The 22,451-nt window shown below is 33.6% G+C and overlaps 1 protein-coding gene across 1 annotated transcript in view; it reads right to left on the bottom strand.

Moving 5' to 3' along the window:
- The window catches only part of LOC106670265, an 89,684-nt gene extending 67,911 nt beyond the window's left edge, over positions 1–21,773 (bottom strand). Inside the window, exon 1 of the mRNA XM_014400447.2 lies at positions 21,623–21,773. Coding sequence (XP_014255933.1) covers positions 21,623–21,743 — 121 coding nt within the window. The 5' untranslated portion in view covers positions 21,744–21,773. The remainder of the gene's footprint in view (positions 1–21,622) is intronic.
- Between the last annotated feature and the right edge of the window lie 678 nt (positions 21,774–22,451).

The raw sequence follows: 22,451 nt of genomic DNA on the forward strand, positions 1-22,451 counted from the left end.
TTCTTGTATCCAGCAGGTCGATAATCTAGTTTCATCGTTACATGTGTAAAAATGTTAATCTGTAATATTAATTTTTTTCTGTCTTTTTCCTCAATTAAGTACAAAGACTGTCATGCTAAGATCTTTACAACTGTCACTTACAAATGTATATTGTTAGTTTTTCTCCTGATAGAAGTTACGTTTGTTATTATTTAAAGATTACTTTTTATTTTGAATGTGTGAATCCACTAACAAACAAACAACAAAGTAAACAAGTATGTAGTTTACAATAGTTAATTAATTTGTTCAATCAATCTCTTGTTCTCTCTCTGTTTCTCTCTCGTTTCTTTTACCAACTTCTTATATTTTCCCTATCACCCTCTCCGTCATTTTTCTGTTTTGTCTTTTTTGTCTTACTGCATCTCATTTTATTTACAATCCTCTCTCTCTCTCTCTCTCTCTCTCTCTCTCTCTCTCTCTCTCTTTCTTTCTTTCTCTCGTAATTTTAAGACAGGGTTTTTCGGAACCTAAATTTGCGAGGTTTTTAAATGAAACGATAATCATTTATTCACTTTCTCTCTCACCCACTCATACACTTATTCTCTCTTTCTTTCTCTCACTCACTTTCTTTCTCTTTCGTTTCTTTTACCCAATTCTGACACTCTTTCTACCACCCTCTCCATCTTGTTTTTTTCCGTCCCTGTATCTTTGGAAATTTACATTGTTATCTCTCTGTTCTCTCTATATCCCCCTCACTCTGTCTCTATCTTTCTCTGCCCCTCTCTATATATTTTTCTTTTTCCAACCCGTTCACCCCGTTTTTCTCTTTTTTTTCCTCTCTCTTACTGTATTTCTTTCATCTATCTACAAGAAGAGCTATAATTAGGTAAAAACCAGGCCTCTTTCGCTTTGACAATGTTTGAACCTTTTTTTGTTGGAAAAAAACTATACTGCCAAAACAATTTTTTTTAAAACAACAGGCTGTTTTTATCAATTTTAAATATAAAACAGCCAAACCTAAACGATGGATGCTCAAAAATTGAAGACATGAGAGAAAGAACAAGAGAGACAAAACTGCCTTTTTTTAACCAAAAACTCGTTGATCAAGTAGCCAAATTTTAATATCAGAATATGCAAAAAGCTAATAAAAATGTTGGCTAATATATTTAAAGTAACAAATTCAACAAAAAATGGTTTAATTCGTTGCTGAATTGATCGTGAAGACGCAAACAGATTCATTTTAAAATTCCAACGTCCAAGGCAACCAATAAAACATTAAAAAAAAAATTAATTTCTTGAAAGGTGATAAAATGTTAGAAAAGAAAAAAAATAAGAAAGCAGTTTTATCTTTTCATTTGCCCTTTTAATCAACTGACATTTGAAAGTCAAGCTGTCAATTTTTATTGCAATAATTCTCAACCAACTAATATATATTCTACTCTTCTTTTCTTCCTAGATTGTTGGTATTTATTTAATTAATTTATTTTTTGCGGTGGTTTATTCTGAAATAAAACAACCATGAAAATAAATTGATTTCGGATTACAAAAATATTTTCATATAAGATGTAAGATTTAAGTGTGTGTTGAATAGAGAATAGTATTTTTTTTTTTTTTTTAATTGGCCTTATGATCTTTGCATATTAGCCATGACGAATCTCTTATATATGTTGTTCAAATTGGGGGTTATCGGGAAAAAAGGGCCAGAGGCGACGGTGGGAATCGAACCCACGACCGCGGCGTGAGAGTCTCTCATGCTAAACACTCAGCTACCGCGGTCCCCTAGAGAATAGTATTTTGCACTTGTTTGACAAACAATTTGAAAGTCAAGCAGCCAAATTTTAACATAAGCCAACCGAAAGAAAACAACAAAAAAGGCGTTAAAAATAAATCTAAAACCCAGTTGTTATACTTCAAGGCAAAAGCTGGAACAGGCCGGTTTTAAAAGCTCCTGCATTAACTACCAAGGAAACTAATGACGACGTTCAGGAGAGAATAACAATACGATTCTCTCAGAGTAAATGACTCTGGGTCAAATTATGCAAAAACATCTCGTTCTTCTTCAACGTCAGATGGAGTTTTAAAAAGATGAACGTATCTAAAAAACAGGTTCAAGGACTGTTTTATTTGAGCTTTTTTTCAAACTGACAGTGGTCGATTTAAATTGTTTAAAAGTTTTACTTGGGCGCGTTCCTAAATGTTGATGCTTTATAAATTTAAACGTTTCCTACCCACTCCTTATTACCTTATCGCGAAACCCAAGAACCGACGGCTGCTTCAGAATGAAGTTCTAGGAAGTCGGACAGATACAAACCAAGCTTCTTGGTCCCATCCTTTATACGGTTGACCTAATTGTACCCCTAACATCATCATCACACTTACACCGCAATTTTGTCCTCTGGCTCGAATCCTAACCACACTACCTCCCACAGCCAAGAACACCTTGAGCTTATTGAACACTGGTGCCAAAAACCTGATGGACAAGAGACTGATCAAAAAAATAAGTACTCAGTGACAAATACTTACGACCTAGCAGACTGACATGGAATCCCAACACAAGACTAAAGCCAGAAACACACTTACCCGATGCTACGCCATGCGACGCTCCCCCATGCTACGCCATGCGACGCTACCCGATGCTACCCGACGCAATCCAAACTCCGATTTTCCATAAGGTTGCATTACCCCCGTGCACATCTACCCGATGCTATGCCACGCTAACCTACCCGACGCTCTGCGATCCCCACGGTCCAGATTTTCGTCGGGTCGCATCAAGTACAGTCGAAGACAAAAGAATCGGACACTCATATTTTTATTCAAACTACATGTATTATTGTCGTTATATTAATTACAACATACTTATTTTTAATATAAACCAAATTAACTGTAATTAAAAATTAATTCGTTTTTATTTAAAAAATTAATTTTAATGGCTTGGTAGAAAATTAATCAAAACACCGGAATACGATTTTTTGATATAATAAATTTAACTAACAATTTATTGTACTCGCTTCGGCGGTACATATACTAAAATTGGAACAATTTATTACACGGTTTTGCTCATAAAATTTAATTAACAATTTATTTCATAGTTTTGCTCGTAAAATTACACCATTTTGTAATGTCGGGTAGCATCAGAACAGGACACTCATATTTTTTGTAGTTTATTTCAAACTAAGTACATGTAATTTTGTCGTTATATTAATTACAACATGTTATTTTAATGTAAACCAAATTAAACGAGATCAAAAATGCATAAGTTTTTATAAACATTGTTTAATTATGATGGTTAGGAGTAACTTTATTTAAAACAATTAAGTTTAACAAACAATTTATTAGATGGTTGTGCTCATAAAATTTAACTAATAATTTATTACAAGTTTTGCTCAAAATAGTGCATTAAGAACAAAAGATGCGTTGCGATTGTGATAAACGCTGTGGACTGTACGCGACGTGCTTGCGTCGGATAGATGTGCATACCCCACCAAAACGTGGCAACCCGTCGGGTAGTGTCGCATGGCGTAGCATCGGGTAAGTGTATTCCTGGCTTTAAGAGACCTCAACGTAAGACTTTGACCACTATGAAGACTTCCTGGACCGAATCTTGACCGTCCAAACTAAACTAACCTTATGCTTTACTGGGACCACTTTGAACATATGGAGTAGAACTGCATCTAATCCTCAGACCAATCGTCAAAGCTCCTTACAACCTCACTAATCAACTGATCCATTCCCGATTCGAAAATTTTCATACCAACCTCTCTCGATCCATCTCTACCGCTCGAGCCTTATACGTTCCATCCGGATAACCCGCCACATCTTAACCGATGATGACCGAGACCTTGCCCCTTAATCCTCCACACAGTATCGGCCGGTGCATTAGTGTTAATTATTGTAAAGGGTACAAATGATACAATACAAAAATAAATCGATTAATTTTGTTTTGTGGGGCATTGGAAGTAGAGGACGACATTGTCGGCAATGCTAAGACAAAAAGTAAGCATTCGCCTTGAAACAGAACTACCTCATCCAGCTTTGGGTAACTTCGTCTTAATGAAAGACCTTTCAACCTTCCACGAACAATAGAAGTTTCCGGAACAATATAAACAATGCATAATTAAAGCGGGGATAATCGTCTTCGTACAAAACAAATATAGGGTGGAAAAGCTCGTATTAGGTGAAAAAAGACGGTTGAGATAATCAAAAACGAACAAAAAATAAAGACAAAGATGAGAGGAAAATGGCAATATTAGCAAATTTGTTGAAGTCGTGTTGAAGAAAAATACCTTTTTCATTTTTTTGCGTTTCGACCTTTATTCGGGTCATCTTCATGAAATACAAAATTCAAAATTTATATTTACATCCTAAATTGTATTTTTTTTTCTATCAACATATGTTTTTTAATTTACACAGGCCCTGAAGATGACCCGACTAAAGGTCGAAACGTCGGCAAAAAAATGAAAAAAGGTGTTTTTCTAAACTACCCTATTCTTGAACGCTCCTCACGATTTCAACAAATTGTGAAATTTTGACATTGGAGCGCAGTACTGTGGACAAGCAGGCAAAACTATTTTTCGGAAATTAGATAACATAAAATACAAATGCCTAAGAGTGAACCTTGGAGCACTCCGATCAACACCAATTGACATTCTTGTAGCAGAGACAAACGAACCTCCGCTTGACCATAGAAGAAAAATTATGAATGAAAAATAAATGAGGAAATCTTTATTGTCAAGATTTTTTTGTACATTATTAAACTTGAAGACAAAATGTGCAGCTCATAAGAAAAGGAAAACAAAGGAGGATTTTTAGGTTTAAAGGCGTACCGAATTCTTTTGAATAGTCCCCCTATGTCATTTGGTGCGTTATCTGATCTTTTATGTCAACGTCTACAAAGTGACTTGTACTGGTGATTTCCATTTTACCATTGTCACGTGGAATAATGCTCATGTTATTATAGCCGAACAAAACGACCTCTTACGACTTACGAGTTCGGTCCCATTTTTCCTATCGACGTCCCCCCTTTCATAACGTACTTCGACCCTCGGCTTACGACGGATTCACGATCCACATCAAAGTTCGAAAATTGAGTGTTATATATAATAATAATAAAAGTCTGAGTCAACATCAACACCTAACGTATTCCCTGCGCAATCGATTTTCCAATAGTGCATCGTGTGTACATAATAAAAACATATCAACATATGAGACATCTTCCTGGACAGAAAACACCCACAGGACTACATGGTGGTATGAAGAGCCAATCTTCTATAATGGACCCTGATTGCCAAATGACCCTGCATATTTTTCTCCAAAAAAATCAAATATTCTAAACTTTCATTGTTTTATAATTGTGAATTGGAGGAAAACATGAAATTGTATTTTGTAAATTAAAATGGTTAACAGCTGTTAATTGGTAATAAAGAAAAATTTGGTGTGCACACAATTCAAGTGAGTAAATTTTATATTTTGACGTCAAAAAAACTAAAAATAATAATTGTATTTTAATTTAAAAAAAGGTTGTAACAAAAAATATATTTCATAAAGAAAACTAAAAGAGATAGCATTTGATTTTAAAAGTTATGTTAAAATATTAATTGCATTTTCTATTTGGTTGTCAAAAATTAATAATAATAGCAATAATAATTTTCTTTATTTTACTTTTCTTTATAAAACGAGAATTAACGTCGATTTTAAAATTAATGTTTGTAGATTCTGAAATATGTTTTATTATAGAATAAAAGATTCTTTATATTAAAAATAATAATTAATAAAAAAATTGTAATCTTATTTGAAAATAAATTGTAATAAAAGATTTAAATTTAATTAATATTTTGGTTTCGTATTTATTTTGGTTTGAATTGAATATTTGAATGGAACATATTAAAAAAAGGTGCCTGATCAATAAATTAAATTATTGTAGTCAGGTCCGATCATAAGAAAACCTCTGGGACCTTGTTTTCGGTTCTCCGATTTCAGGGTTGGGCCCAAAACAGAAGAGACGCGCTTAAAAAAATTGGTACTGGGTATGGAGTGGAGTCAGGGGCAGAATTTGCGAAGCCCTATGTTCAATAACAAACCTGGGCTTTAGGGTTTTTCTCATCTCAAGGTACTTATCCCGGTTCAAAACTTTTCATTCTTTTGGCCAATTTATATTAAAAAAAGGTATTGTAAACATAAGTGAACAAATAATAAAACTTTCTTTCTTGAAAAACGTGAAGTTTGAAGAATAAAGAAAACTAACCCTCACTAACTTGATATAAATAACAAAATTTTTTTTAAATATTGTATGAAACTGCCAGAAGGACTCAGTTTACGTACTATGTGTGTTGGGTGCTGAAAATACCTAATTATTGGCATATCCTAAAGTTTAACTTTAACAGATATGATGGAGTTCTGACTTATATAAATAAATCAATAATGAGTACTTACAACTACTTTGAAATGAAATATTCTGTTTATTTTCCTCTAATAATTCGAAACCAATCTATTTCTCAAGTCTAAAGATACACGCAGAAGCGCAGGCACAAACACACGCAAGTTGTACGAGAATGTGATTTTTCACAACAGCAGGTGTTTTATTGAATATAGTACTGATGAATATATCGTTGTTATATCTTGCTTGATTTTATTAAAAAGTGAATGTATTTATTAGCTAGAATGTGGTGCAATATCACGCCCCTATTTGATTGAATTGTGGATAAATAAGAAAAATGTATTTAATATGGAATGAAACTGAGAATTTCTAAGTTTAGAAACTGCATGAAATGACCTAAAAAAATTAAATAAATTTCGAATTAAATTGACCGAGATCAGCACCCTTGGTTTCAGTATTCAAAAAAACCTTAATTTCATTATGTTCGTATAGTAGTTTTTCACAGTGTGTATTAGTGTATACAAAATAATCATAGAAAAAATAAATTGCTTATAGGGAGCGAGTAGGACCCAAAATGAGAATTGTTCTTGAACATAGATATTTAGGTCCCCTGTTTTGATTTGCCAGGTAACAGCTGCTTTATTAAGCATAGTATTGATGAATATCTCATTTTCAGTTCTTTTTTATGTATGTTAAAGTTGAATGTATTTATTAGCTAGAATGTGTGAGAGGGCCGAGGCGGAATATTACGCCTTTTATCCACTTTCGACAGTTAAGATCGATCTTTTGAAATAGGTAGTTCCTACTCACAGTAAGTTGTTTTTAATAATCCGGATTTCGAGCCTACAGCTCATCATCAGGTTGAAGGAAATGATGAGCTGTAGGCTCGAAATCCGGATCGTTGAAAACAACTTACTGTGAGTAGTTACTATCTTTTTTAAAAAGATTGAACAACACACTCACTCCACAATTTATTTTTTCTATCAGTTAAGCTCGAAGTCTGACTTATATAAATGAATCAATAATGAGTACTTACAACTACTTTGAGAACAAAAATTTTTGTTTACTTTCCTTTAATAATTTGAAACTAATCTATTTCTCAAGTCTGAAGTTACACATAGACACGCAGACACAAACACACACAAATTGTACGAGAATTAGATGTGGAATTATGGAATTAGATTATTGAAAACGGAAAATTCAAAAGGTGGGGTTGAGATGAGAAGTTAGTGTCCGAGTGGATCGAGGTCACGACAGCTCAAGTGGTAGAGCTGCATATCTAGCCGAAGATCGTGGGTCCCGCTCGTGCCATTGACTTTTTTATCTCAACTAAAAAAACTTAATTAATTGTAATATAATTGGTCAAGCGGACCACGAAATCAGTGAATTTATTTTAAGTATACAACCTAAAAGAGAAAAATTTTAGATTCCGTTAAACCAAAAATATTTTAACACCAGGTTTGGCTGGAATAAGTCCCATATTCAAAACCAAACCTGGACTTAGGATTTTTCTGAACCCTGGCCGAAACTGTTGAGATTCAGACAATAGTTAATTAGGACTTTTTGGTTCCATTTTGAATATAGAACGAAGTAATAAATATAAAATAAATTAAATAAATAGTAAATATAAAACGAGTAGCCGAACACTATGGATATAACAAACATGCTTAGATTTAGTTTAGGTTTTAAAAAATTTTTTTTTTGTACCAGGGCTTGCAACACCAGAGGTTATATCAACCCTCGTGGTGCCGGTGTTTTAAAAAAAAAGCCCATTTGTAAGTATGTCAGGGTCGAATGCAGGGCCGCTGGATTCGAACCCGGGACCTTTACCTTACAGTGACGAGCGCTGTGTCAACGTCTAAACCGTTGCGGCCACCGGCGCCCCCTTTAATTTAGTTATATAATTTTTTATTAGATGTATATATTAGTTTTAATAAAATTACAAACACCACGTTCTCGCATGAGAGATTGAGTATTTATTATGTAAATTTTAAACTATATTAACATACCCATTAACCGTTACACACTGTCCAAACGAGATAATCTTATCAAAATATCAAACCAAACGTTAAAATTTTTTTTAAATCAATCTATTTAGTACTAGATTAATCACTGAAAAGTTGGAAATTAAAATGACTTTCGTTTCAACTAGATAATCCTCTTATCTAGTTTTTATTCGTCTGTAAAGTTGAAACGGGATAATGGAAACACACGAGATGAAAATTTAACATTTAGGCTGGATATATTTTTAATTAGAACTTTTGCAAAAGCCAGATACGATCAGGACTCAAAACAAACTAGCCTGTTCATAATATTTAGAAGCCGAGCTGGTTTGGCACAGAGGAAAAGTAAACATCGTAAATTACACATATAAACAAACACAACATGGCTAAAGTAATTTCTGTCATACAGAAAGTAAACAACTTCACTTTCTTTGAAAAAAAAATCTTTATTTATTCACACAAGAATAAATCAATAGTGTAAAGCTTAAAAAATTATATAGCAGGCCATCAGTGTAAAACCGCCAGACTAAATATTTACAAATGCGTTCAGAAAGAAATCGAAAACTCGAGATTAAATTTCTCCATGAGCTCAGTTTTATCTACGGTTGTGCATTCAAAGCAATTATTTGGCGACATTCCCAAAGCGATTTGTATTCAAACAGTAAGTTGAGGGCTCTTCAGTCATATGAAGCTCCTTTCACTTCTCTATCTCAAGTTCTCTCGTTAAACCGGTCAAAAATATTTACAGGAGCGTATTACAAAGCATTGGTTTGTCAGTGTCGGATTTTAATCCTATGTTATATTGTTTATGTGTTCGTTTATCGAAATACAGCCCAAATCCGCTAAATTCTGGATTAATCGAACCCGTTTAGATCTGAAAAAAGGAAACCTTTTGATTTTTATAAATACACCTCAAATCTCGTAGAGATGGAGAAAGATAGAGAGAAAGAGAACGAGAGAGAGAGAGAGAGAGAGAGAGAGAGAGAGAGAGAGAGAGAGAGAGAGAGAGAGAGTGAATGAGAAATAGGGGAGGAGAAGAGAAAAAGGAAAGCATTTTCTAGTTAACTTTTAATGATTTTTATGAGCGATTTATTTTGGCCAAGGACAATCCAAACCTTTTTTGTCTGTAGAAACCAGTAGTTTTCTAGTTTCCGATCATTTCTGCCCATTTTTTGATATTTTGATCAGTCAGATGGGCTTCGGCTTCTCATCTATAGGTGGAAAGTTTTGAAACCAAAATTATTATTCAAAAACAAGAGAAAACAATCTTGCAGAATAAAACAGCAAAGATATACAGGCCGAAATTATCAGATACCTCAAAACTTCGGTTTCTCTCTTGCAATGGATTTTTTGGAAGAGTTCAAGGTTTTATTTTAAAATTAAATTTAAAAATGTATTAAACTCTTCTTTGTTTACGTTATTTTTTAAAAATATATTACCAAATATTTGTATTTCCTGATATCAAAATTTGTCAACTAGATGGACGTGCTTTTGGAAACAAGTTAGTTTCACAGTTTTCAAAAAACTGACCTATTATTGGTGACGGAAAATTTTAAAGAACATGTTTGTGTCTTCAAAAAATTAAAAATTAAAAATAAAGAAATGTATTAAACTCTTCTTTGTTTACGTTATTTTTTAAAAACATATTACCAAATATTTGTATTTCCCGATATTAAAATTTGTCTACTTGATCACGTCCTTTTGGAAACAAGTTATTTTAACGTTTTTGAAAAAACTACCCTATTTTTGTTGGCGGAAAATTTCAAATAACATTTTGTCTTAAAAAAATAAATCATTAAACACTTTCGGTTCTTTGTTTACTTTATTTAAAAAAATTATTATTTTAAAAAATCTACTAAACTATTCTTAGTTTATTTTATTTTTTAAAAATATATTACCCAATATTTGTATTTCCTGATATTAAATTTTGTTTTCTTGATCGACATCCTTTTGGAAAACATCGAAAAAGTTGTTTTTTGTCTCCTGCTGTAATAATTTTGTATTTTCTTCCTCTCATGTTTCTAAGCAGTCATTTTAGGTTTGGCTTTTTGATATTTAAAGTTGATATAAACAGCCTCTTCTTGATAGAATTTTTTGATTCTTTTTTAATTTTTAATAATGAACACTGTCTTACTTTGCAAACAGCGATTTTTTTTCGTTTTGGCACTGTAATTTTTCTCAACGGTTTTTTTTTTCAAATTCAAATCCTAGTTTCAAATATATCCTGCCTAACTTAACAAAAGGGCAAGATTCTTGGTTCTGACCTAATTACACCTAAGCTTGACGAGAGAGAGAGAGAGAGAGAGAGAGAGAGAGAGAGAGAGAATGATTGACCAAACAACTTCTTTCAATTAATTAATCTTTATGTAAGGTATTGGTTGAAATGAAAATGGCAAAAAGGTGGGAAAATTCAAAAGGTAAGCTGAGATGCGCAGTTGGTGGCTCATGTGGTAGAGCAGAGGCGTATTTAGCCGAAGGTCGTGGGTTCGAATCCCGCTCGTGACACTAGCTTTTTCATTTCAACCTTACGTCAAGTTTTATTTAACCACGCAACGTTAGGTCTCGTGTACCTTTCTTCCATTTAACGTGAGTTATATTGTAAATTGTAAGTTATAAGTACAATTTATGCACTCTTTTTCTCTTTACAATGTATTTTACAAATAGGTCACAAGAAAATATTTTACAAATTTTTTTTCTTAAATATTTCACGTTAAAAAGAAAATTTTTTGGTTTATAAATTTCTAAGTTAATATATATTTATTTATTTAAAAAAAAATAATCAAAAGAACAAGAAAAGAAGAACAATAAAAAGTTTAATAAGAATTTTTGATGGTTAGTCATGACTTTAAATTGATTAACCAATTAGTTTTTAATTTTCGTTATTATTATAGTTATTTATAGAATAGAAAAATACATAATGTCTTGTGTACGTAATATTAATTAATGTTGCTATGATTTTGATGTTTTTAATTATTTTCCATCAGCTGTTTTATATATTTTCTTTTGAAAGTACAAAACCTACTCTTAGATTCTATTTGAAATATTATTAAACAACTTTATGCTAGTAATTAAGAAAGAGTTATAGTATGTTTTAGTTCTAATGTTTTAATTTTTCTCTTGTATTTAATAAATAGATAGTTCGGTAAATGTAGAGAGAGATAAAAGAGAGGAACAGAGATAAAGCATTTTCTAGTTAAATTGCGATGGTATTTATGGTTTTTTTCTTTTTTTTATGGCGAAGCACAATCCAAACACTATTTTCTGTAGAGACTATAAACCAGATGTTTGATCTTAATCATTTCTGCCTATTTATAAAATTTTGATCGGCCAGATGCGCTTCGTCTTCTCGTCATCTCCAGTTCGAAAGTGTCGGTGAATGATAGTTTGCGTGGGATGTTGAAAGGTTCGTTTTAAACTTCCGCTATGTAATTATCATGCTTTCGTCCGATCGGGATTGTTTAAGTCAAAATAAACAAGGCTTCCTCGGCCCTTTTTTGAAAAAAAAAAGCACCAAACTAGTGAGCAAGTGGAATAAAGGATTCCTCGAGGGCAAGCGATCTCATTGTAATGACAGGGCGCTACGCCAAGCTCATAATTCACAAGGAAATGCGTAACGTCTCGTTACCTAAGAGTTCGATTATTCCCTTTTCTTACTTTTACATATAATATGGAAAGATTCCCATCGATCTTGGTAAATGCATAATAGTTTAGCTGTAAAATTTTGAATATTTTTTAACATAACTTAAGTATTTTTTCGTGTAACTAATAAAACAGTTGTAGTTAAAGCTTGTCTGTTTTTTATTTGTTTAATATTTTATATAACGTTTAACAATTTTGCCTGTTGTATAATTCTGTGTATCTTAGAACTTCAAGATTACCCAAGAATGCAAGTATGAAAATTTTATTACTTGTTCACTTATGTTTACAATAACTTTTTAAAAAATATATACTGGCCAGAACCAGGGAACTATTGAGATTTTGACCATAGTTAATTAGGACTTTTTGGTTTTATATCGAATGTAAAATCTACTGGCGCGGTGAGAGCCCTGAGAGACCCCTATTCACGGGACCCACCGGTCAGAAAAATCCAATTAAAATATGCGGACATTGTACGCGCCGGGAAAATGGTGGTTTTAGCCTGGATTTCAGGGCACGTCGGACTGGAGGGGAACGAAAGAGAGCCGCGAAGGCGGGTACTCTCATCCCTCACAGTGATGATGTTGAGACCATCCCGATTCGGCTTGATGACGTTAAGAGAATAGTGAAAAATATGATATGAGAAAAGTGGAAGCATCGTTGGGCCGACTCGCTGGTATCCGCCAAGCCGACGGTCAACCGGTGGAGCCCGGAGGGGATATCCCGAAGGGAAAGCGTTGTCCTGACCCGCCTGCGGATCGGTCACACACGTGCGACTCATGGGTACCTGTTGATCGGCGCTAGTCGGCCTAAGTGCCCAGCATGCCAAGATAACAGACTCACGGTGTCGCACGTGTTGGAGGGGTGCCGCAGCTTGGCCCCCGTATAAGGACCGAAATGGAATACCGCCGGGCTATAGGAGAATGCTCGAGCATGGCAGCGAATTTAAAGAAAAACCTTTTAGGTTTCTGAGAGATATGGGATAATGGGTTGTATATAGTGGGGTATTTATTTCAGAGGTTAAAGTTTAGGTTAAGTTTATGTTGGAACAGGGGTATGCTGGGTGGCATCTCAAGGCTCCACCGCCGCTGCTCCGCCAAGCCGGGTCGGGGCGGAATATCGCGTACAATCCGACCCGGATTCTAGACAGAGGATATGCATGTGTGATTGGGTTTGTATATAGGAGTATGTATGTATTTATTGTATGAGTGAGTATGAGAATGAGGGGCGCCGAATGACCAAAGAAGTCGATGGCGCCCGATCTAAGCCCAACCTCAGGCACCAAGGTGGGTTACGCCCCCTGAACCATCAGAGAGATGCCAGAGGCCTCCTAGGAGGTCTCGTAATTCTAATTCTAATTCTACTGGCAAAGTTTATAACACGAGTAGCCGTACTCTGTATAAATACTAAAGATGGTGAGGAGCAAGTAGATAGACAAACATGTCGCACTTTTTCTTCATGTCAGTTATGATAGAGACTAGATTTTTATGCAGTTGCATATTTTATATCGCGCAAAATATTTAAAATATATTGTTTTTCGGGGGAAGCATAAATACCAATGTTATTCAATATTCCCACAAATTTTAAGTGACCGTAGGCACTATTTCACGGAAGTCAATTTAGAGAAGTACTTGTTTATTAACATTAATTATACTCAATTAGTATAAAATATATAATTTAATTATGTGAGAAAATATTTTTGTTAAATCTAAATAAACTCAAGGGGCGTCGGAGGACGCAACGGTGCGTTGTCACGGCGCTTATCACTGTAAAAGAAAGGTCCCGGGTTCGAATCCAGCTGCCCTGCATTCCACCCCGACATATTTACAAATGGGATTTTTATCAAAAGCACCGGCACCCCGAGGGTTCGAATAACGTATAATTTCAAAAAAAATATATAATAAATTTATAATTTATTATATTATAAAATTTTTTTAAACGTATTAATACTGCATGTTATTGCATATTTCAGGGCTTTCAACTGCATATTTTATTACATATTTTGGTAATTTTTACTGCATAAACATCCGGTCTCTGGTTATGACAAACCCCGATAACCGAGTAATTAGATTATTTATTATTGAGGGGGTGTCACTAAACAGCCAAAAGCCAAAAATTCTGGAGATTTTTGGGGTTTCTTCAGAACTCAGAAGACCGCTCACTGGAAGGCAACGAAGGATGAAGGTTTAGACAAATTTCCCCCATCGATATTCCGACAAAAACCTGTCTGGACGAAGTGAATTGAGAAAAGCCAAACAAAATTTGAGGGTTTTGTCAAAGGTGTAGTGTCAGTGTGTCACCCCCTCGATATTTGTTGGAAAAAGGCCGGTTTATTGTGTGCACTTAATAAGCATTTTGACATAAAATATTGCTCTCAATTAATTATGGTTTTTAGTTGGGATAAAAAAGTCAGTGTGACGAGCGGGATTCGAACCCACGAACTTCGGCTAGATACGCCGCTGCTCTACCACTTGTGCTATCGTGACTTCGATCCACTCGGATACTAACTTGAAAAATGGCGAAAAGGAGGGAAAATTCAAAAGGTGGGGTTGAGATGGGAAGTTAGTGTCCAAGTGGTAGAGCAGCGGCGTATCTAGCCGAAGTTCGTGGGTTCGAATCCCGCTCGTCACACTGACTTTTTTATCTCAACTAAAAACCTTAATTAATTGAAAGATATTAATTAGTCAAGCGGACCACGAAAACTAGTGAATTTAATAAAATATTACGTTAATTTGAAACATTTCAGTACTTTTTATTCTGGTTTTATATTCCGGTCAGACCATGTTTTCGATCTTAAATATTTCGTCTTTCACTTTCTGTAATGGCGTAATTGATTTGTTTTCGGCGTTAATGCAAAATGATAATCATATAAATAACTATAATTGCTATGATTTCTCTCCTTTCTCGATTCACTAGTGAAAACAAGACGGTTGTATTTATTTTTTTGTTTTTGTGTGTACCAGATCGCATTACGGGCCGTTAAAGTTAAACGGCTCGTCTCACCTAAGCCGAAAATACATCAACCGACCCATTTATAATGAAATAGCACTTTCGAATCTCACATAGTCAAGAGATTTCGAGGCACGGCCCGAGACCCGGCTCGATCTGCGCTCATGGAGAACAAAGAGAAAATGCACGCGATTGTATTAAAAACGATTTCATATTTTCTAAATTCACTTCTAGGATCTAAAGCCTTATTCATGCTATGAAAACACTTGAGGATTTTTTAAAACTATGGTTCTCTTCGGTCTGAGAGATCTAGGACTTGTACTAAGAGTGAATGAATTTATTAGCGCGAACTTGTAGTGTGAGAGGGTGATTGGCGAAATATTGAGCACCCCATCGACCGCCAGTTAGGTTAGTTATTTAATTCATGTAAAGGGTGATGAAGGAATTTCGTGTACTTTACCACCCTAGTAGTGTTTTTAACAACTGATCTAGTTGCTGATAGCCTCTGGAGGTTGGAAGGACTTGAACGGACAAAACCGAGGTATGCGCCGGACCGTCAAATTAAAATAGCTAGGTGGTCTGCGAGAAGTGATAGACACAACTTTGGATTTATCTGTGTATATAATGTACATACATGTGCACATTTGAGGATATATAAATCCAAATACGACAAGATTCCACGGATTAAGATTATGTTAAAAAATGTAATGTAGAATGGAAGGGTTTTCTAAGCTAAAATCAGAAATTCATTATGGCTACTGCCATAATTATTAACACTGTTAATATATGCTTTTTATTTGATAACCGTGCGCATTAGAAAATGTGTGGTGATTAGTGACCGTTAATCGATAATTATTCAGAAATCGTGAGATGCGGTCTGGTGACACATTTTTATGAATTCCAGGCCCTGAAGAAGATCTCAATAAAGATCGAAACGTTGGCACGATAAAGAAAATGTTTTTCTAAAGCCTACGTCACACCAGACCGCATCTCACGATTTCTGAATAAGCATTAGAAAATGTTTCGAAGATCTGATGAAGTGGATGTAATTTCTCGAAAGTTTGAAAAACTGGATTTTTTATTCTTTTTTGCAAATTAGCCTTATCCCTGATTTTTCCAAAACATAATTGTTCATATAAATTACAAAAAATTAAATTATCGCGGTAACTTTTGTTTGGAACATTTAAAATGAAATTTTGAAGAAATGATCCTTTTAAAAATAGTTTCGAAATCATTGCTCAAATTATCAAAATAATGATAATTCGGGGATCGTGAGATGCGGTCTGGTGTGACGTAGGTTTTAGAAAAACATTTTCTTATCGTGCCAACGTTTCGATCTTTATTGAGATCATCTTCAGGGCCTGGAATTTACAAACATTATTTTCATTTAGCAAATACATGTAGGATGTGAAAAAAATGGGTTGAATACAAAAAATATTTTTTTGCACTGTATAAATTCACTTTTTTCCACATCCTTCATGTATTTTTTTAATGTAAACAATGTTTGTAAATTCCGGGCCCTGAAGATGATCTCAATAAAGATCGAAACGTTGGCACGATAAAGAAAATGTTTTTCTAAAACCTACGTCACACCAGACCCCATCTCACGATCTCCGAATAATTATCGACTAACGGTCACTAATCACCACACATATCAAAATAATAACACAAAAAAGACCTTCGTCTGTTTATCCTAAACTGGAAACGCTTTCTAAAGTAAATTTTGTACTGTAAATTTTTTTTATTCTTAGAGAAACAAACAACAAATAAAATTAATAAATGTCCCTAGTAAACAGACCAAATAAGAGTGGAGTATTGATAGAATCGAGCAGATAACACATTTATCCGATAATCATGGAACATTTCCGTTTTCAGCAATCTAATTCCATAATTCCACGTCTAATTCTCGTACAATTTGTGTGTGTTTGTGTCTGCGTGTCTATGTGTAACTTCAGACTTGAGAAATAGATTAGTTTCAAATTATTAAAGGAAAGTAAACAAAAATTTTTGTTCTCAAAGTAGTTGTAAGTACTTATTATTGATTCGTTTATATAAGTCAGACTTCGAGCTTAACTGGTAGAAAAAATAAATGGTGGAGTTAGTGTGTTGTTCAATCTTTTTAAAATAGATAGTTACTACTCACAGTAAGTTGTTTTTAACGATCCGGATTTCGAGCCTACAGTTCCATCATCAGGTTGTAGAGCTCCTTCAACCTGATGATGAGCTGTAGGCTCGAAATCCGGATTTTTAAAAACAACTTACTGTGAGTAGGAACTACCTATTTCAAAAGATCGATCTTAACTGTCGAAAGTGGACAAGTGGCGTAATATTCCGTCATCGGCCCTCTCACACATTCTAGCTAATAAATACATTCAACTTTAATATACATAAAAAAAGAACTGAAAACGAGCTATTCATCAATACTATGCTTAATAAAGCAGCTGTTACCTGAAAAATCGAAACAGGGGACCTAAATATCTATGCTCAAGAACAATTCTCATTTTGGGTAGCAATCCTACTCGCTCCCTATAAGCAATATATTTTTTCTATGATTACTTTGTATACATTAATACAAACTGTGAAAAACTACTATACGAACATAATTAAATTAACGTTTTTTGAATATTGAAACCAAGAGTGCTGATCTCAGTCAATTTAATTCGAATTTATTTAATTTTTTTTGTTAAATTTAAACTTATTCTCAATATATTACTTGTTATTATAACATTAAGTTAAAAATATGTTTTTTGTTCTAAAAGTATAAAATATAACATCCAGTAGGAAACATTTTTGTTTTTTGCCAGGTTATTTGTTTTCAAAAAAAATATATAACCAAAACGAAAGCATGAAGCAATAACACATGCTCTTTGTTCTAAAACCATCCAAACAAAGGATTGAAATTATATAATTAATATTTATTATTTTTGAGGAGGACGTTCTTTCCGATCTCACTTTTACAATTCAATTATCTCGTTAAGAGAGAACAATGTCTACCGTTACCCCATAAATTTCCATTTGACCTTTTAGACGAAACCGAATTGTTGTGAAGGCGTGGGAGAAGTTGGATCCTTTCTTAGTTCAACATGACACTTGAGTTCATAAAATAAAACTCAAAAACTATGTCATTTCGCTCATATGCGAACAACCGAATTATAATTTATAAATTGAATTTAACAAACCAGAGATTGAATATTCATTAAATTAATCATACGTGTCAGTAATTTTTCAATAATAAAATAATTTAATTACGTATTTTATTCGATTACAGTACAACTTATAGTTTTCTGTCGGTAATGAGTCTTTATAGAGAGCGAATAGGAATGCAATGAATGTAAGTATTGATTTTTATTAGGGTTGACGCCTTTAAGTAAACAACCAATTTTCCTTTTCAAGCTTTCATCCTTCATTAAAAACCTTTATTTTGGAACAAATTGTTCAAATGAAAATACCAAACAATGGAGCTGACATTGTTTATTGTAAATTGTTACAAAGAACAATACCAAGATAAATTATTATATTTAACATTGAATATAATTACTGCTAGTCAAAAACAAGTTTAAAAAATTCTCTTGTTAACGAATTTAGAAAACAATTATAGACTGCATTTGGAAGCTTGACGAAAGAATTGAAAAGATTTCTTTCTTTCAAATTTTCCTTATCACTGATTTTTTATATACGACTATAATATTACGACCGATATACGTAATATGAACCTAGTTTTCTAACTTTTAAATGTGTTAATTTTAGCAATTAAATTTAAGTAAATTTATATTAACTAAATAACACAATTAGAAAATCATAGAATCAGTTAGACCAAATCCAAGTTTATGTCAGTGCAAAATATTCATGTTTAGCATTAAGAAAGTGTCAAAAGGAAAATAACTTGATTAAAATTTTATGTAAAAAGTTACAATAATTTTCAACGTTTCAATAATGAAAAAATATATATACATATATAGAAGAACGGTAATATTTTAAACTAGAAAATCTTCTTACTTTTATTTTTGGTTCATTGTTTCAAATTTTGGCTAAATATTTTTCTGAATTGTCGGATGGTACCGGCCCTAGAATGCTGCCTTGTGGTACACCAACCTCGATTTCCAACAAATAAATTTGTCTCGTCTAAGTTGGAACAATATTTCAAAAAGATAAAAAGTTAAAAGTTCAAGTGTTTTATGAATATTATTTTGCTGTAAGAATATATAAAAACCCGGTATGCCAAATTTTTTTAACTTGATATTTTTATCCAATAAATATTTATTACCAATTTTTGAGTCATAAAAATTAATATGACAGATAAATCAATCGTTCCTTTGTATGAACGTTTGTTCCATCATTTTAACTTTACAGTCGTATATTCACATTTATTGAATATCCATATTTTTTTTACATAAATGTGTATACGAAGAGTTAGATTTTGGAATTAATTAAGGCTTTGGTTGAGATAAAAAAGTCAGTGTGACGAGCGGGATTCGAACCCACGATCTTCGGCTAGATACGCCGCTGCTGTACCACTTGAGCTATCGTGACTTCGATCCACTCCCATCTCAACCACACCTTTTTGAATTTTCTCTCCGTTTTGCCATTTTTCAAATGTGTGCAATCTATATGATTCTCGGCGATAAATGAAATGGCCACGGAGAGCTTTGTGAAGTATACTTCATTTTGCTTTTAAATCGATTTGGTTGAGGTTGAGATGGGAAGTTGATGTTCGAGCGGATCAAAGTCACGATAGCTCAAGTGGTAGAGCAGCGGCCTATTTAGCCGAAGATCGTAGGTTCGAATCCCGCTCGTGTCACTGACATTTTTATCTCAACCAAAGCCTTAATTAATTGAAAAGAATTTATTTGGTCATGTGGACCACGAAACCTAATAAAAGTTAGGTGTTTGAGTTATTGCGGTGTATTTTTGTTCAATTAATTGCAGAATTAAATCATTCTTACATAAAAGTGGTCAGAAAAGTTAGGTTTTTCAGCTATCATGGTTTATTGTTAATTGATTTATTTATTGTTAAATATATATTATATCTGTAATTTGTTTTCGGTAACCAACGAGTTTATTCCATATTTAATACTTTCTTACATACAAATGTCTAATGAAAATTTAAGTTTCTGAGCTATGATTATTAGCAATTCGTGAGATGCGGTCTGGTGTGATAATTTTATGAAATATTAATCTTACACATGAGATAATTGCTAAATTATTATTTTTTAGCTTGAACAAACCACTTCATTATTTTAATAATTAATTTGGAAAACAAGCATCGTTATTAATTGATTAAATACCTATATTTTATTTCATAAAAGTATATTAGAAAAGTTAGGTTTTGGAACTATCTCGATATATTATTGTTAACGCGACCTTTATATAGGTTAGTTCTTTTTTTTTCTTTATAACTATCGTGTTTACAAATGTAACACAAATATTTTTTAATGTGGGGTTGTTAAAATAATCAGCCTTGTTTTTTATCGAACACAAATTTAAAAAAATTTCAAGGGCTTTTCTTGTTGTTTTGTCTTGTTTTAAATGTCTGTCACAGCGTGGTTTAAAAGGTATTTATAATAAACAACAAATTGATAAGAAAAAGCTGAGTACTTCAATAAGCAGACGCGCAGCATTAATAAAGCAGACGAGCAGAAACATACAGGATGTGTTTGACCTATTATTATATGTTTTTGTTGTATGTTGTTGTTGTTTTAACCACTGTAAGTAGTAAAGAAACAATGATAACCATGTTGGCCTAAAAATATAAGAAATCTTTGTTCTGGATATAGGCGTTAATTCACCTGAAGAAGGATTAAAATAAATCCGAACGTTGTGGATTGAAAAAAACAGGTTGTTGTTTTTTGGAGATGTCCTATTAATTAGAAGTTTTTTGTTTAACATACTTCCAAGTCAAATAAGCTTGATAATTATTTATTAATAGCTTAATAAGATACATTTTTCAGAACAATTCAACTGCTGATGGGATTTTGAATCATGATATCACAAAATGATCCTGAATGATAGATAGCCGATTTTAGACAGTGTGTCACACGATATTTACCAAAGTGTGTATGTTTTTGTTCTTGTGATTAACAAAATATAGTTTTCACAATAATTCTACTGCTGATGGGATTTTGAATCATGAAATCACAAAATGATCCTAGATGATAGATAACCGATTTTGAACAATTTATCACACGATATTTGCCAAAGTGGGTATGTTTTTGTTCTTACGATTAAATAGATATAGTTGTCACAATAATTCCACTGCTGATGGGATTTTGCATCATGATATCACAAAATGATCCTAGATGATAGATAACCGATTTTGAACAATCTATCACACGATAATTGCCAAAGTGGGTATGTTTTTGTTCTTGTGATTAACAAGTTGCAGTTTTCACAATAATTCTACTGCTGATGGGATTTTGAGTCATGATATCAAAAAATGTTCCTGAATGATAGATAGCCGATTTTAGACAGTCTGTCACACGATATTTACCAAAGTGGGTATGTTTTTGTTCTTGTCATTAACAAGTTCCAGTTTTCACAATAATTCTACTGCTGATGGGATTTTGAATTATGATATCCCAAAATGTTCCTAGAGGATAGATTACCGATTTTAAGCAATTTATCACACGATATTTGCTAAAGTGAGCTTTTTTCAGCTCTCCTTCCATAAATGTAATTCACCCACCTGCGATTCGGCATCTATCCGGCTCATGTTCGTGTTTCGTCTTCGCCTCCGCAGACACGACCCGGCAGGGAGTCACGTGGGTGGACGGCACAACCATCGGCTTCCGCGCACTCGAACACATGGGAACGAACTGAAGACCGCTCCGCTGGCCTGAATGAAAGGGAGACGGCTTCTCCCCTCTCTGGGCTCGCGGGGTTCCGATCTGTTTACAATCGCGTTCCCCCGGCCTCACCCTCGGCTGTCGACAACCGTAGGGGCATAAAGAAGAAGCCCGCATTAATTATAATTCCTGTTGGTGTTTAACAGCAACCAGGGACACGACAGTAGTTGTAAAAGTGTTCGGTTACACGCTATCTAACCGCTAAATCATACACAATCCAACGTTTATTTGATCTAAAATAATTGTTTTAAAATATTCCCTTCAATCCACTAGTGGATGGTGTGAAAATGTGACTAATTCAGCTTTTCTGCTGTTAATTAACAATAATTTGATTGAAAGACCCTGCCAGACACCAAAAGCACCATCCCTCACCTCACAAAAATATTATTAAATTCCTAATAGTAGCATAAAAAGTGCATGCCGGGAGAGTGTCAAATCAAAGAGGAAGAAAAGAATATGAATTAGAATGAGTAAGTATAAGGGATAGAGAGAGAGAGAGAGAGAGAGAGAGAGAGAGAGAGAGAGAGAGAGAGAGAGAGAGAGAGAGNGGGAGTGAGGGAGAGAGAGAGAGGGAGGGAGAGGGGAGAGAGAGAAAGATAAAATAATGAAGGGGAGAGAAAATCTCAAAACACATACATTGTGCTCAACCTTAATTTAAATAGTATTTTT

Source organism: Cimex lectularius, unplaced genomic scaffold (genome assembly GCF_000648675.2).
Source record: "Cimex lectularius strain Harlan isolate CLEC.00 unplaced genomic scaffold, Clec_2.1 scaffold67, whole genome shotgun sequence".
Classification (NCBI taxonomy): Eukaryota; Metazoa; Arthropoda; class Insecta; order Hemiptera; family Cimicidae; genus Cimex; species Cimex lectularius.